We start from the raw sequence: 16,799 nt of genomic DNA on the forward strand, positions 1-16,799 counted from the left end.
ATTTTCTATGTGGGTTGCCGCCACAGCATGGCTGACAAGCGGTGTAGGTGCCTGGGATCTGAACCCGTGAACCTGGGCCACTGAAGCAGAGCACGCTGAACTTAACCACTATGCCACAGGCAGCCCCGAGAGCATCTTTTTATAGCTTGTTTTGACAGCCAGGACAAAGCCTAAGTCCACAGTGCTCTTAACCACTTCTCTACTGCCTCCAATTAGCAGGAACTTCGTAAGGCAGGCTGGTCAACTTATTTAAAGTATTCTCTTTGGACACTTAATTAGATTAAATGATTGTTTTATTAGAAAGTGTTTTAGAACATGTTGAACATGCATTCTTGTTCTTGCACATTGAGGAAAAATTACAGAGGAAGGTTTCTTGAAAATAAAACTCCAATATTTTTAAGTAATTAAAAACTCAATTTACTATGGGCTTCAATTTGCTTTTAATTTTTATAAGATCTGGAAGTGGTTTGGTTCCTAAAGAGTCAGTGGTTTTAGAGCAGATCCTATCTTACAGGGCAATGAGAACTCACTGATGATATAACTTTGTAGCTGTGAAAGGAAACTGGCGAGACAGTGATAGAGGCTGCTGCCTTTGGCGAAAGCCTCATCTATAAACCATCCCCCACAACATACACCACAATAGTTTCCTTCCCAGTGCATAAAGAATAAGATTTTTCACTCATTTTTTCATAGCTTTATTGAGATATAATTCATATAACATACAATTTATCCATTTAAAATGTACAACTCAGTGGGTTTTAGTATATTCACAGATATGTGAAACCATCACCACAATATTAGAACATTTACACCACCTTGGAAAGAAATCTTATACATTTTAGCATTAAAAAGAAACCATATCCCCATTTTCTCCAGCCCTAAGTACTAATCTACTTTCTGTCTTTACAGATTTGTCTAATATGGATATTTCGTATAAATGGAATCATATAATATGTGGTCTTTGGTGACTGGCTTCTTTCTCTTAGCATAATGTTTTCAAGATTCATCCATGTTGTAACATGTATTAGTACTCCATTCCTTTTTATGGCCACATAATATTCCACTGTATGGAGATACCACTTTTCACTTATTCATTCATCAGTTGATGGATATTTGGGTTGTTTCCACCTTTTGGCTATTACAAATAATATTGCTATAAGCATTCATATGCAAGATTTTCTGTGGACATATGTTTTCATTTTTCTTGGATATACACCTAGGAGTAGAATTACTGGGCCATATAGTAACTCTAGGTTTAAAAATTTGAGGAACTACCAGATTGTTTTCTAAAGTGGCTGCACCATTTTACATTCCCATTAGAAGTGTATGAGTCTTCTGATTTCTCCACATCCTTGCTAATATTTATTATCTGACATATTTACTGTAGCCATTCTAGTGTGAAGTAGTGGTTTTTTTTTTTTTTTTTGTGAGGAAGATCAGCCCTGAGCTAACATCCATGCTAATCCTCCTCTTTTTGCTGAGGAAGACCAGCCCTGAGCTAACATCTATTGCCAATCCTCCTCCTTTTTTTCCCCAAAGCCCCAGTAGATAGTTGTGTGTCATAGTTGCACATCCTTCTAGCTGCTGTATGTGGGACGTGGCCTCAGCATGGCCGGAGAAGCGGAGCGTCGGTGTGCGCCCGGGATCCGAACCCGGGCCGCCAGTAGCGGAGCGCGCGCTCTTAACCGCTAAGCCACGGGGCTTGTCCCCGTTCTTTTTCATGTGGCTATCCAGTTGTCCCAGTAGCATTTGTTGAAAAGATCATCCTTTCTCTTTGAATGGTCTTGGCAACCTTGTAAAAGATAAGTTAACCATAGACATATCAGTTTATTTCTAGACTCTCAATTCTATTCCATTGACCCATGTCTATCCTTATGCCAGTGCCAGGACTGTTGTTTGTAGGATTGAATAGTATTTTACAAATATTCATGGTTGACACAGTCCAGGATCTCACAACTCCAATATTTTTAATAAATGATTAACTAGCATTTAGATTGGCAAAAAATTTGGCTCAAATGTGTCAACTACCTATTAAAACCTTAGACTATATCAGTAGTGAACTGTTATAAAGTTGCCTGCTATCTACTATGTTTAGGGAGAAATTCATATGACAAAAATAAGCCACATTTTCTTATCTGATTGTGCTTTTTGAAAATCAAAATCTCAAAATAAAGTAAATTACAGTTGCTCCTTTTTATCCCCAGAGGATTGGTTCCAGAACCCCAGAAGATACCAAAATCCAAGAATGCTCAAGTCCCTTATATAAAATGGTGTAGTACAATGAATACAGTTGGCCCTCCATATCCACAGGTTTCACATTCGAAATTTTGGAACTGGAGAAGAATTTAGACATCATCTAGGCCAAGCTATTTGTTTTTAATTTACAGATTAAAAAGCAGACCTTGACTCTTTTCATAATAAAGATGCCACCTTTCTCAAACTGTGACCGAAAAAGCACTTGCTCCATTAAATTTATTTGCAGACTAGAAATAATTCAGGTGTTTTGACAGACTGTGTACCTTTCCAAAGAGAACAAACAATTATTGTGTGTACAGAGCTTATCAAGACCCATCAACAGAGGGTGTGTCAGCAAATATTTAAATGACAGAATTTTGTATTTGTCTTCTGGATACTTTGCACCACGTAGACCCAAGAAAAAACCTTATTAATAAAGGTCATTTTAAAATAGAAACATATTGATAAAATAACTGTCATATTCTGAAACAAAACACTAAAGAAATGAACTAATAGAAATCAGGGAATGATTGGTTCAGGATTATTTTTTGTTTTGTATAACTTGTATATTTAAATTTTAAATTAGTCTAATTACTATAGATTTCTAGTGTGTTAATTTAAAGGAACATGATTTTGCTGATGTGGAACAAAAACTCAAGTGCTCTGATAAGGACTGAATTGTGTCTCCCCATAATTCATATGTTGTAGCCCGAACCCCCAGTGTGACTATATTTGGAGATAGGGCCTGGGAGGAGGTGATAAAGGTTAAATGAAGTCATTCGGGTGGAGCCATAATCCGACAAAGCTGGTGTCCTTACAAGAAGAGGGACACAAGAGCTCTCTCTCTCCACCATATAAGGACACAGCAAAAAGGTAGCCATCAGCAAGCCAGGAAAAAAGTCCTCACCAGAAACCGAATCAGCCAGCAACGAGATATAGTCGTCCCAGCCTCCTGAATTGTCAGAAATACATTTTTGTTGTTTGAGCCACTCAATCTAGGGTACTTTGTTATGGAGGTCCAAGCTGACTAATACATGCTCTTAGATGCCGAAAACCAATCCATACAATTTATCAGGATCAGAAGCTAGCATAGCAGTTCACACTGTTCTGTGCAATTGTTTTCCATTCTAGTTACACAGAAAGGATTATATGAGGATGTAAGAGGTATAAATCTGAAAGGGTGCCTCCAATCTGCTATATATAATCATCATATCTTTTAGAGAATAAATGGTTGCACATTGGATGAACACAAAACTTGATCTCCAGGATGAATAAGGAGATTCAACCCGTACCACATTTTTTTAACAGCAAAGAAACAAAATATTTTCTAATTGAAAACATTTCTAGAAGAAGGAGAAAAAGAAGAGGAAGAGGAGAAGGAGAGGAGGAGACAGCAGAGAAGGAGGAGACCAGGAAGAAAAAGGGAGGAAATAAAGCAAATAACTTTTTTTTTTTTCTTGTTTGCTTGTAGGCATCAGATGACTATGCCTTTGAAAAAATTAAAAAGTACATTACAGTTTTTAAATACCAATATAGGAAGGCTGACTCAATATGAATGCTATGTACACACTTAGGCTGAGAACCTAAATGTCCCACATGAGCTCAGGCATGGTTAAAACAAAAGAGCCCTAAGATTGAATATTTTTAAAGAAATTTAATCAAGATTAAGAAAACGAATTTTAACCTTAAAAAAGGAAGTTATTTCTGGAACTACAACAATGTATTCGAACCAATGCAAACCAAGGAAGAATCTTAATAATCAAAACTCTGGGAGATAAGAGCCATTGAAAAATTCTTTAAAATATTAAAGATTTTAAATTCCCAGCCAAGATCCGTCAAAGGAGGTGCAAGACTCTGCAGGCCAGTCCAATAAAGCCATCCTATATACCTTACTTAACTGCTTAATTCGTTCACCTGTTAATCTATTCGTTTATCAATTGTTGTGGGAGACTCTTGGTCAAATTCCCCTTTACGGGCCTGACTCCCCTAACACATATGACCCAATGAGTGATTATCTTTCCTCTTGAGAGAAACAAGTGGGATTAACAGATGGGAACACTGTAATTGCATTAAAGTTTCACTAACACATTTCCAGAGGACTTGAACACTTACTGCAACAGATAGAACTTGTGATGCCCTTAAAATGCCTGCGAAAACTCTCTTAGTTTCCAAGAGAGGGACCTGCTCATTGAACCTATCCCCAATGAGGTAAGAGCATTCTGCCCAAGAGGAGGTAAGTCAGCATTCACAACACCTTCCTCTTTTGAAGCAGTTTCCAGTTCTACCTTGTGAGTGTGGCTATGGCTTTAAGGCAAAACCTTGTATGTGCACTGAAAAGTGCAAAATGGAAGGTCCAGCTAGTTGCAGACATTGGGGAGGCAGAGAGGTGAAGGGGGAAGAAACCACACCAGCAGAGGCCAGAATACCACGTGACAGTAGTTTAATAGTGGTTTGGGCACAGAATAAAGCAGCACTAGAAGAAGCTTTTAATTGCTCTGATTCTTGTGCCTGAAATTCCCTCCACCATTATTACAAAGATTCCAAAGTAGGCTGAATCCAGAGAAGGGTGTCACTCTTGGTTTTGGTAAGGTCCTAAAACCACCATCCATTTATTCCTTTTTACAAACATTTATTGGTAACCTACCTGATAGACTTTGATATAAACCCCTTTATACACTTAGACTGGCAACATCTCATTATTTATGTTAATGACTTAGATTAGAATTGACTCAATTTGTTATGTTTGTTTTTTATTATTTTTGAAAAAGATATCAACTTTGGAGTAATTCAAACAAAAGTTATCATCTTAATTTGCACATAATCTAACTTCCCAAACTTTCTTCCCACCTATATCTCCAGGCTATGTTGTTCACCCTTGCTTAACAGACAACAGGAACCAGGAAAGTAGAAGCTCTTAAAACCTGGTGTGTCTTGGAGTAAGATGATCATGATGGAAAGCCAGATGCTGGCATTATCTAGTTCTTGAAAGCTTACTCTGAGGCCTGTCCCTTGGTGGCAGCCCCTGGTAATAGGAGCCTCCATTCCTGCTCTAGCTGGAGGACTTAGTGGCAGCAACCTTAAGTCTTCTGAGATAGGAACATTTACTTTTTTTTGAGATAGCTCTACAGGTGAAGCGACAGCAGAAGTAGCAGAGAGGCAGCCTCCGCTAACCCAGGGCAATCTAATTTTGAGCTAAAATCGAGGTGTCTGCGTATGTGCTATGAGCCAGACACAGATCTGTTCCCAGGGGCAATGTTCTCTTTCTCTTGTCCAGAGTGCGGAGAAAGCTGCATTCCCAGCTTTCACAGGCCAGATTGTAATTAGCTGAAAAGCCTCTGCCTAGATCTCAAACATGTCTGCTTTTAAGCCATAAGCTGCGCTTGGAGGCAGAGGACCTGAGTTTGAATCTAAGCTCTATCACTTATTACCTATCTGGGCCTCAGTTTCCTCATGTGTGAACTGGGGGAGATTAGCATCCAACTCCCAGGTTTGCTATGAAGATAAGATGGCAAAAGATAAGCCTCTAATGCAGTGGTGTGCAGCGGGCACTCACTCAAGAAGGTGTGCTGAATCTGCATTTTTTTTTTTTTATAATTTTTATTTTTTTTCCACCAAAGCCCCAGCAGATAGTTGTATGTCACAGCTGCACATCCTTCTAGTTGCTGTATGTGGGACGCGGCCTCAGCATGGCCGGAGAAGCGGTGCTTCGGTGAGCGCCCGGGATCCGAACCCGGGCCGCCAGCAGGGCAGCGCGCGCACTTAACCGCTAAGCTACCGGGCCGGCCCTGAATCTGCATTTTGACAGCTGCTCTCTCTACATAAGCGTGCCCCGCTGTTTATGATGGCTTTGTATCTCTCCTTATCCCCAGAAAATCTTTAGAAAGTTACCAAAGTCCCAAACTTAGTTTTTACCCTGCTAATTGGAATCACAGGAGGAAGAGAGAATTATGCAAACATACCAAGGGCTTCACCAGTGTGTTTCTCTAAATAAAATATATGACTCTCAAAAATCACATTCTTCAAAAAAAAAAAATCACATTTTGGCTACCTTTTGGGCATATATATTTCTCTGCATACACGTCCCACATATTTCTGATGCAAACTAGAAGGCAGTTCAAATCTGGTAAAAGCTGATTGTCTGAAGCCTCCCAATCTCTCCTCCTTTTTTTAGGGGTGGGAATCTGAATCGATGATGGACATGAAGCAGAAAGTATTACCAGCATGGAATAGTGCAGTAAAAAGCAAAAAAGTTGAGCAAACAATCATACCGGGCCAAGCCTCAGTGCCCTCATTTCTAAATTGGGGGTAAAAATGCCTAATTATATCATGGTTGTGAGGATTGAATTATATACTACATGTCAGCGGCTTAATATATTCTGCATTCCCATAGCTTTCTCTTATACCATGTATTATGACTGACTAGTATAACAGGAAACGAGTGTAAATCCTTTTCCTACTCCTTTAGGACAAAGACTCCATCTGATTCATCTTAGTACATCCCAGAGACCTACCCCAGTACCCAGAATTTATTTATGGAATGACGGCAACATCACATATAATTGAGAGGGAACTGTTGTATAATTTTAAAGAAAGCTAGTTCTATTAGTCAGTTTTTTGTAATAGACTGTAAAGACAAACCTACCAAGAGTGGGGGAATATTAGTTGAGGAAGGGAAAGGAATTTCCATTTGGTTTTGCACCCAGAAGGCCAGTAGGATGTCCAGGGGCAAATCAATGACCATCCTTTGCCTGCCCTAGAAGCTCGCTGAAGATTGAGGCCCTTTACTGCAGAAACGAAACTTTAGTCTCTTGGTTGAAGGGAGGAGGCATTTGAATATCCCAATACTCCCTGGGGCCCAGGGGAGAATGGGGAGTCTTTTAAAGGGCATAAGAAACAGGCAACTATCATATCTGTTATGAACATTTGCAAATAATGTGCTTTTACAAAGTTTTGTTAAAGGATTACAACATTGGAAGACGTTAAGGTAAAATTATGTACCTTGGAAGTGGCTTTCCTATGAAGAAAACACAATATCTACTTGCTAAGGTCCAACATGTAGATTGTAATTAAAATCACAAACAAACCTTCAGCTCAAATCACTATTTTGTTCAATAGAAACAGTAAGGGTTATAGTGAGTGAAAACAGTTGCTTTGTTTTCTGCACTAACACCATGGAATATGGAGGGATATATTTTCCTCCAAAACAGAAACCTAATGAAGTATGGTGAAATTTGCCTAGAGACTCTTATTGAAATAGCACTTACTTAAAAAAAAATACCTCTATACCACAGCTTTTAGAGTTTAAACAATCAAGTCTCGGTGTTTGAAAGGCATTAGGAAATAAGGCTACATTTCAGTGGACTGGAGGAATTGATTCCCTGAAGCAAGTTTGGCAGAAGCGTCCTTTGTATAATAGACAGAGACTATTGAGTAATTCCAGGTTTATGCTGTGCTTGGTGCAGTGTTGGCCATATAACAAGTGTCAAATAAAATAACAGCAACATGTGACATGGAGAGCCTGATTCTCTCATTCTTACTGCTAAACCCACATACCAGATGGTTATACACACCCATAATCAAGAGCAGAGCCGAGTGGGCCGGGGGCTGGCGTGGCAGCTGACTCAGGCTGCTGCCTTCTCTCTTACTCTTGTGGAAGAGCTTCGTGACCTCCACAAACACTTATTAGGAGTGGTGCTGGTGCTTCTGATTGCTCACAGAGCCTTGGAGAGGTCCAGACAATTCATGAATTACGCTGATTTCCCTCAACTATGTGCAAAATGACATCTTCTCAGTTCCCTTTACCACTGAGAGATGTGACTTTCTAATAAGATCTGTAAATAACTGGGACAACCCAGCTAGAATAAGTACAGTTGCTTTTTTTGAGACACCTGAAAGTATTAGCTCTTTTAAAAAAAACTCTACCTTGAGGCCACTATGCTGAGTGAAATGTCAGTCACAAAAAGGCAAATACTGGATGACTCCACTTATACGAGGTACCTAGAATAATCAGATTCATAGAGACAGAAAGGAGAATGGTGGTTCCCAGGGGCTAGAGAAGGAGGAACTGTGGAGTCATTGTTTAATGGGGACAGAGTTTCAGTTTTGCAAGATGAAAAGAGTTCTGTGGATGGATGGTGGTGATGGTTGCACAAAAATGTGAATGCACTTAATGCCATTAAACTATATATTTAAAATGGTTAAGATGGTAAATGTTTTTTAAATTAGTAATGCACATATCCTCATCATTGAGGGTTACAAGTTTAACAGACTGAATTTTTTTTCTATATACATTGTACTTAAGCCCCCCGCAAAGCTGTGAATTAAAACAGTATGTACCACTTAGCTCTGGCTAACACACTAAGATGGACAATAGCAACAATTCAGCAGTTAGTGTTTTAACAAAAGTATCCTAGCGATTTATTTTTGTTGGTTTGGTTTTCTAAAGAAAGATAGTAAATTTTACGTTATGTGTATTTAATACAATTAAAAAATATATATATATAAATAAACACGTAAATAAAAATCTAATAAGCACTTATTTCTTCTGAGGGTCAGTGAAAACCATGAAGATGTTCCTTCCATCATAAAATGAGAGAAGATGCATTTTAAAGGTGGTCTTCCACAAGATTCTTTCACGTAGGTGTGGGTTCCCCCGATGGCATGAGCTCTTCCACGGCAGGGTAATGCCATCTTCATCTCTATGTCCTTGTGGCTCAAAATATGAGGTTCACAGTGTCCCTGGGCTTATATTATTAAGACCAGCTAAATGTTAAATGGACCCTTTGGTTCTACCAAAAATTAATTAAAAAAAAATCAGACTACTTCTAAAGCAACTGAACTCAGTGGGAGGATAAATGTATTTATCTTTGAAATCTGAAGTTATATAAGACAAACTTGAAAGAACACCAGCACATTCTTTCATGCTGCTTATGGTTTTTGAACCGAGGAGCTCAACCCTTTGGTGCTCTGACCTCCTGTTTCCCTGCATTTGCAGCCTGGGAGATAGAACTTCATGTTGGACCAACGTCTGCTATGTGTTGGTTATTGACTCAGCAAGGAAGGGCCTGATCAATAATTACTTGAAAGAAAATGCAAGTTTGATCTAAAAATGAAGCTCATGTTTTCGTGATCAAAGCAGCTTCTCAGGGAGCCTCATTCCTTTTCACTGATTATGCTCCCAATGGTGACACAGAGGGCTCCCGAAACATTTCTCACTTGACATTCAAGGTAAGGCTGCTTCCCTTGCACTTATGGTGTCTACCATGCAATAGAGAAGGGTGTCATGGAGTAACTTCGTGTCTTAAGGGTTTTGTCTTCCCAGTAATATTCGAAGCTCCTTGTGCAGCAGAGATATCATATTTTGTTAGTAAATTTGGGCCGGACCAAAACTTTGTCAACCACAAACTGTTAGCAAACACTTCCTGGATGAAATATGCTTGTAAGTCATAATTAATCGATTGGTTGAATGGCTATTGACTGAATAAAATGGGTATTGAAGTGTGTCTTATGGTAACCACTATACTTTCCTCTTCATTGACAACCATGTCTGCGAAACTCACTTGACACACTCTGAGCCCAACATTTTGGTTTTTAATCTCAAAGTGGGGACAGAAGAAGTGATTGTTAGCTGTCCTCTGGATTAGTGATTTACATGACAGATCGTTCATTCATTTATCCCTCTTTGTTCACGTACATTAAAAAAAATTTTTTATTGTGGTAAAATACACTTAATATTTATCACCTTAACCATTTTTTTTGACATGGAGAAATACATAGCCTTGAGCAAATACTCAGGAAAGGCCACAAATGTCTGTGGTTTTTCCAACTTAACCATTTTTAAGTGTACAGCTGAGAGGCATGAAACACATCCATAATGTTGTGCAACCATCACCACCATCCATCCACAGATCTCTTTCCATCTTAGAAAACTGAAAATGTGTACCCATTAAACAATAACTCCCCATTCCTGCTCTTCTGCCCCCAGCCCCTAGCAACCACAATTCCACTTTCTACCTCTACGATTTTGACTATTCTATGTACTTCATATAAGTGGAATCATATATATCTGTCTTTTTGTGGCTGACTTACATCACATAGCATAACATCCCCATGTTTCATCCATGTTGTAGCATATGTCAGACTTTTCTTCTTCTTTAAGACTGAATAGTATTCCACTGTGTGTGTATACCACATTTTGCTTATTCATTCATCTGTTGATGGACACTGGGTTGCTTCCATGTTTTAGCTATTGTGAATAATGCTGCTATGAACATGAGTGTATGTTCATCTACATTTTAGCTCAACAAAAGCTCATAATAATGTTTCATTTAGAGAGAGGAACACCATAGGAGAAGTGGGAAAAGTAAGAGGACTAGTGAATGATTTCAGCCACTAGTAAACATTCCTCCAAGCCATCTATTTAGGCCAGTTCTAAACGCCACTGTATTATGTAGAAAAATAAAGTAGAATCTCCATTTTACTAGGTTAAAAATCACTGATGGGTTTGAAACACTGCCCAAATCTCAACATGTTTTAAAATCATAGAGATGTTTGTTAGAAGGGATATTAGAGATTATGAGGTTTAGTGATTCCCACTCTTGGTTGCCCATCAAAATCACCTGGGGCTCTTTAAAAAAATACTGATGCGTAGATTCCATTTCCAGAGATTCTGACTTAACCGGCTTGGAGGTGGGCATCAGTGTTTTTTTAAAGTTTTTCAGGTAATCCTAATGTGTAGCCAGGGTTAAGAATCACTAATCAATGATATAGCTTAACCCCCCGCCTCACTCCCACTTAGAGAACGAAAAGGGAAGTGATTTGCTGAAAGTGACAGGGAAATTGGTAGAAGGATGCAAACAGGGATTTTAAATCCCAAATCTAATACTCTAAACTTCTTGAAACTTCTTTTTACATTATTCTGCCTCCAATTCTGTTCTTTAGAAAGTCCAAAACTTAAGTAAAGTACTCTCAAGTAGGTGATTTTTATTTAACCGAGAATGATTTAAATTGAGATGAAAGGCACGCTGGAAAGTTTATTTTAGTTTTCATTTCAATATCTGAACCATGATGAATCCAAAAGACGAAAAAATTCTACCTATATCAGAAATCTGCCAAAGGAAGACAAACAAAGTCCGTGTGTGCCCTGAGGTATTATATATTCGTAAAATAGATTAATCAGAGGCATGCAATTTAAAGAAGAGAAGAAAACAGAAATGAAATAAAAGGACTGATTCTAAAGATGATTCCATCCTGTTGTAAAGGTCAAGTGATGGAAACCAAAAAGGAAATGCAAATGGCCAAGAAACATGTGAAAAGATGCTCAGTCTCACCAGTGGCCAGGAAAATGGAAATTAAACTACAGTTTGATTTATCAGATTAGGGAAAAGTAAAAAATGGATAACATCTAGGGCTGGCAAAGATGTGGGGAAAAGGACAATCCAATGCACATTTGGGAAATTTGTTGCTTTCAGACAGTCTCTGAACAAAAGGAATGTGCAGAGTACAAAGATCCCAGTTAAGGTGGGTACCTGAGGGCTCCTGTAAATACTCAATAAAATCATGATTGCTCTTTGACTTTGTTCCCAACACAGACACAGATGAAAAGAAGTACTCTTGTTAATTTGCTGTTTTCTTGTTTAACCTGAGGGGTGACTCCAGGGTCAAAAGGATTTATGGGCTTGTTTTGCAGAAGAAAAAGAATGCCTTCACGGAAGTTATGAGATAAACTTCAAGGAGGTTATCAGATAACTGGCCCCCAGATGCACAGAAGTCTGGTTGCCCAAGGGTTTATCTGGAGAGAAAGAAACATAGATTTCCCCTTTGTTTCTCCAAGACTCCTCATCCCAAGCCTCTTAGCTCTATAAAAATCCCTGCTTTCTTCTTTTGTTAATTGCATGTTGGGCACATAAACTTGAGATTAAGAGGTCTGGTATCACTAGGAGAGGAAGTTCTTGGGAGAAATCTGTTGTTCTTCATCAACCCCATTATTTTACCTTCCCCTGGGATTGTTGACCCACATAATCAGGTCCTTGTTTAGTGTGTATGAGCTGTTCCCGAGTCAGCTCCTGAGAAGCTCAGCAATGTTAGGGCTACTCTCCCTCCCACTTGCCTCTTGCTCCCATCCAGAGCCCCCTCCAGCGATGATTTCAGTGTTCTCAACTGGAGAAAGCAATGCTTGCCCAACCCCCTCCATCTTGAATTCCTCATCACTGAGTAAGTCTGCAAGCCCTGTACTCCTGGGTAGTAGCCTTCTCACTAGCTCAGTTGCTGGGTGTGTATCTCCCACCATTCACTGAGTGCTTCCTGGCATCAGGCATAGCATCCCACTTTGTCATATTGTCATTTTGTCCTCCAACAATCCTATAAGGTAATTATTATTTTTCATCCCTATTTACATATGGGAAAACTGAGCTTTAGAAAGTTTAAATGTCTTTTTGTGAAGATACCCAGTTCGTAATTGGCAGTAAAGTCCCTAATTTTTCTGGTTCAGGAGTCTCACTTGAATGTAAAAGAGAAAACATACTTTCCCACCAATTTCCTCTTTCAAGGGACATTGTATCTGAACAAATCCCTATGGGACCGGCTAATGTGTGAGATGCTAACCCCAGGCTGGTGACTCCAGTGTCTAAGTCTTAATTCCTAAACTCTGCTTCCTTTCACCCCTGAGGCATTGCATCTACTGCAGAGACTGGCTCCCTCCCTGCCAGGGTCACTGCCAGCCCTGTCTGCACTTTGGTCCCTGTGCCACCTTCACTGCACATTCATTGGAGGAAGAGGCCTCTGTTGCACTGCTGCCACCTGCTGGAACCTGGTCTCTCTGCCAAAGCTAATGTCAGGGGCCATGCCAAAGCCCTCCATAGTCCTCTAACTCTGATACATTGTTCCCTCTGCTTCTTCTGGGAAAATGGTCAAAACCTCAACAAGTTTGCCTCAACTTACCCTCTTAAATTTGGGCCCTAAGGGCTGCCACCTACCTATTCCATCCCTACGTCCCATGGAAAAGAGGAGAAAAGAGCCTCTGTCCTTCTATAGCACGCAGAGCATATACTGACCCTGTCCCATAGACCTGTCCCGGGAAAGCAACACAATGGTCCATGGAGATGGGCGAGGAGGCTCTGATCCCACCAAGATTCCCAGCCTCTTCATACAGATGCAGCAGAGTGACTCCTTTGACTTATGACACTTGGCACAGGCATTCACCCAACAGAACTTTAGGAATCTTTCATGAATATGAATCAACAATGAAGAATATCAAGATTTATGCCCACCCTCTCATACGCACCAACTTTGAACAATGAATTTGGGTACTTGGTGTAAGGAAAAATTGCTTCAAGGAGAAGCAAAAAAACCAGAACCAAGAAAATCAGAATTTCAATGGATTGATTATAAGATATGCTCAGGTAGCCCAGCCACACGTGATAATCCATCCTAAGAAATATTTACAACATTAAGTGCCTGATTTCTGTATTAATGTGAACTCATCATTAGCAAGTGACAGAAATGGACTCAAACTCACATTAGGTAGAAACCAGAGTTTAAAGTCTCCTGTATCCAAACTATAGAAAAAGCCACAGAAGACTGGTCTTAGGTATGTCTGAAGCTAGGACCTCCCACTTTGAGATTCTCTTTCTTTGTCTCTCATCTCTGCCTCTCTCTGCAAGCTGGCTTCACTCTGAGTTCAGAGCTACTAGCAGGGAGTTTGGGGAGAGGAGGATGGGCATGGACAAGAGCAGTCCAGACTCACATGCCCCCCACTCCACGACCAAGAGGGGAAAAGCCTTCCCAGCAGCTCGCCTTAGAAAAATCCCAGAGAAGAATTCCAATAGTCCTATTTGGATCACGTGACCATCTCTGATAACTGGAATGGGCTTTGTTACCATAAGAAAGGGGAGGCAGTGCTGGGCAGAAAATGAAAAATTACCATTACAGTTCTTCATAATGATTAAGTGTTTGTAAAACATACATTTATTTTATTTAATTTTCATCAATTTTTATTTTTTATTTTTTATGTTTGCTGAGGAAGATTGGCCCTGAGCTAACATCTGTGCCAATCCTCTATTTTGCTTGTGGGTTGCCACCACAGCACGGCTTGATGAGTGGTGTAGGTCTGTGTCCGGGATCCAAACCCGTGTACCCCAGTTTGCCGAAGCAGAGCACACCAAACTCAACAACTACTCCAATGGGCTGACCCCAATTTTGTTTTTGTTTAAAATGGTTTAAATAGGTTTCCACAGTGAGAATCCCGACTGATAAAATTGTGACCATTGGAAATTAGGTCTTAACTTGTTACCCATATTTTCTCCTTTATCCTATTTATCACAGTGTTAATTATAGATTTATTGTATGATCATTTGATTATTGCTTGTCTGCTCAACTGGAATGTAAACTCCATGAGGGCAGGGATCACAATTATTTTTATTCACCATGATTTCCTCAGCACCTGGAACATTCCTGGCATAGAGTTTCCATCCAACACATCCTGTGAATGATTGAATGAAGAATCAGCTTAACCTTGATGCTAGATTCAATATAAGTCAGCACCAGATGATTCCCAAGTTAGTTAAAGAATCATAAGTTAAGAAACACTGACAGAAAGAAAGAAGAAATGAGATGGATGCCTAGTATTAGAAGATTCATCTAGCCTCACCATTCATGGCCTGACAGGGAATCCACAGAACAGAGACACGGTAACGTCAAAGAATAAGTGTCTGATGAGCTAAACGTCAAAGACTTAAGTTGGTCATAAAAGAAAAAGGTTCCAAGTTCTAACTAATTCTGAAAATTTAAAAGTCTACAGAAAAAGTTGACGTTTATATTATGTGAAGGACAGAACTGAGCTGAAGAAACTCACCACCTATCATTATATTCCTATTTGACCCAACGTTAAAATGGAAATATCATCAAGCCAGCAGCCAGACAGATCTCTTAATTGGCCTGTGTTTAGCAGAACAATATCCTAATGAAAACACACCACTTAGTACTTCACTGGGTTGTGCTAAAAATGATGGCCTTTCAATGACTGTCAATTGCACATGTTCTTGCCCTATGTACACTTTCAGAAAATACAACTGTTTGAATTTCTCTTAATTAATCTGGCAGCTTCCCATGACCAAGACTTCCTGTGCCTGAGCCCAGGCCAGATCACTGAGACGGTGGGAGACAGTCAGCAGCAGTTACCTGCGGAGGTTACTGGGGCACCCCCTCTCCAGTGTGGGTTCTTAATATGCAGAGAGAAACAGGTTTGGGGGAGAAGGTGCCATGGAGAGGAGGCTGCAGGTCCTGGAGGCAGAGGAAGCAGGCCCTGAAGTGTGTATGCAATTTCACCTGGACGAGAGGCAGGACCTGAGACACGAAAAAGGTTGGAGGAAAAAGAAAAGGAGCATGCTCTGACAGGATGAATTTATTTTTCTTTAAACTTTTTCTAGGAAAGGGGGAGATTGGGGAATTGAGGTTGATGGGTGACCTGTAGGAAGCCAAGACTTCCGCAAGGTGGGTGGGGGGTGGTGGTGTGATATTGTGATTTATAATAGGAAATACATATTTGGTCTTCATCCCCAGTCTCTGACACAGGTCTCCTAAAACCCTTGTAAATTCCTAAGTGATAAGAGCAGTAGGAGCATCTTTTGTTCTAATGAGGCAATTCTGGGTGAGCTCCTGGATGGGTCCTGGATGATGGCTGGTTACCAGAAAGACAAAGCCATGATTAGAAGCTTGGAATTTTCAGCCCCTGCCCCCACTTCTCTAGAGAGGGGAGAGGGGCTGGAAATGGAGTTTGTAATTGATCATGCGTATGTGAGGAAGCCTCCATAACGTCCCAATAGTAGGGGGTTTGGAGAGCTTCCAGGTGGGGGTGAACAAGTGGAGATTTGGGGAGTGTGGCACACTTGGAGAGAGCATGAAGCTCTGCACCCTTTCTCCATACCTTGCCCGATGCATCTCTTCCATCTGGCTGTTCCTGGGTTATATCCTTTTATAATAAACTGGTAATCTAGTAAGCGAAATGTTTTCCTGAGTGCTGTGAGCTGCTCTAGCAAATTAATTGAACCCAAGGAAGTGGTAGTTGGAACGTCCAATGTATAGCCGGTGGGTCAGAAGCTCAGCGGACAACCTGGACTTGTGATTGGCATCTGAAGTGTGGTGTGGGGGGGCAGTCTTGTAAGATTGAGCCCTTAACCTGTGAGATCTGACACTATCTCCAGGTAGATAGTGTCAGAATTGAGTTGAATTGTAGGACACCCAGCTGGTGTCGGAGAATTGCTTGTGGCGTGAGGAATCCTGCCCCCATGTTGGAATTGGTACTAGAACCATTAGGCCCCCTCGGAGAAGAGAGAAGGCACTCACATAGAGAGGAGAGGGCAGCAAGTGACCCCTGTGACTCCATGGCAGGCGGCTCCCTGCCTCCGCTCAGGGGCCTGGGATGACCATCAGCACAGAAACACGTGAGTTCAGAGCCAGCAGTTTGCTGAGTGTTTGTGAGTCTGCCTTACCTTGAACACCAGTTGGCGGGCTGGCCAGAGCACTTTCCCATAGGCACCCACTTTCCTCCCTCTATGCAACTCGCCCCT

The 16,799-nt window shown here is 40.5% G+C and overlaps 1 protein-coding gene across 4 annotated transcripts in view; it reads right to left on the minus strand.

The window, feature by feature from the left end:
* Positions 1-16,799, minus strand: part of LOC147914749 (uncharacterized) — a 50,371-nt gene that overhangs the window by 7,901 nt on the left and 25,671 nt on the right. For 2 of the 4 annotated variants that reach the window (XR_015554954.1, XM_087442512.1), the window contains exon 4: positions 402-1,792. The exons of 1 other annotated variant lie outside the window; for it this stretch is intronic. Coding sequence is in view for 2 of the 3 variants with exons in the window: in XM_087442512.1 (XP_087298638.1) it covers positions 1,762-1,792 (31 nt within the window). In the remaining variant the exon portion in view is untranslated. Of the gene's footprint in view, positions 1-401; positions 1,793-15,092; positions 15,577-16,799 lie in introns of those variants that run through there. One more of the 4 variants, XM_087442513.1, reaches the window with a different exon arrangement.

Source organism: Ceratotherium simum, chromosome 17, assembly GCF_057802395.1.
Source record: "Ceratotherium simum simum isolate JZ-2026a chromosome 17, ASM5780239v1, whole genome shotgun sequence".
Taxonomy (NCBI): domain Eukaryota; kingdom Metazoa; phylum Chordata; class Mammalia; order Perissodactyla; family Rhinocerotidae; genus Ceratotherium; species Ceratotherium simum.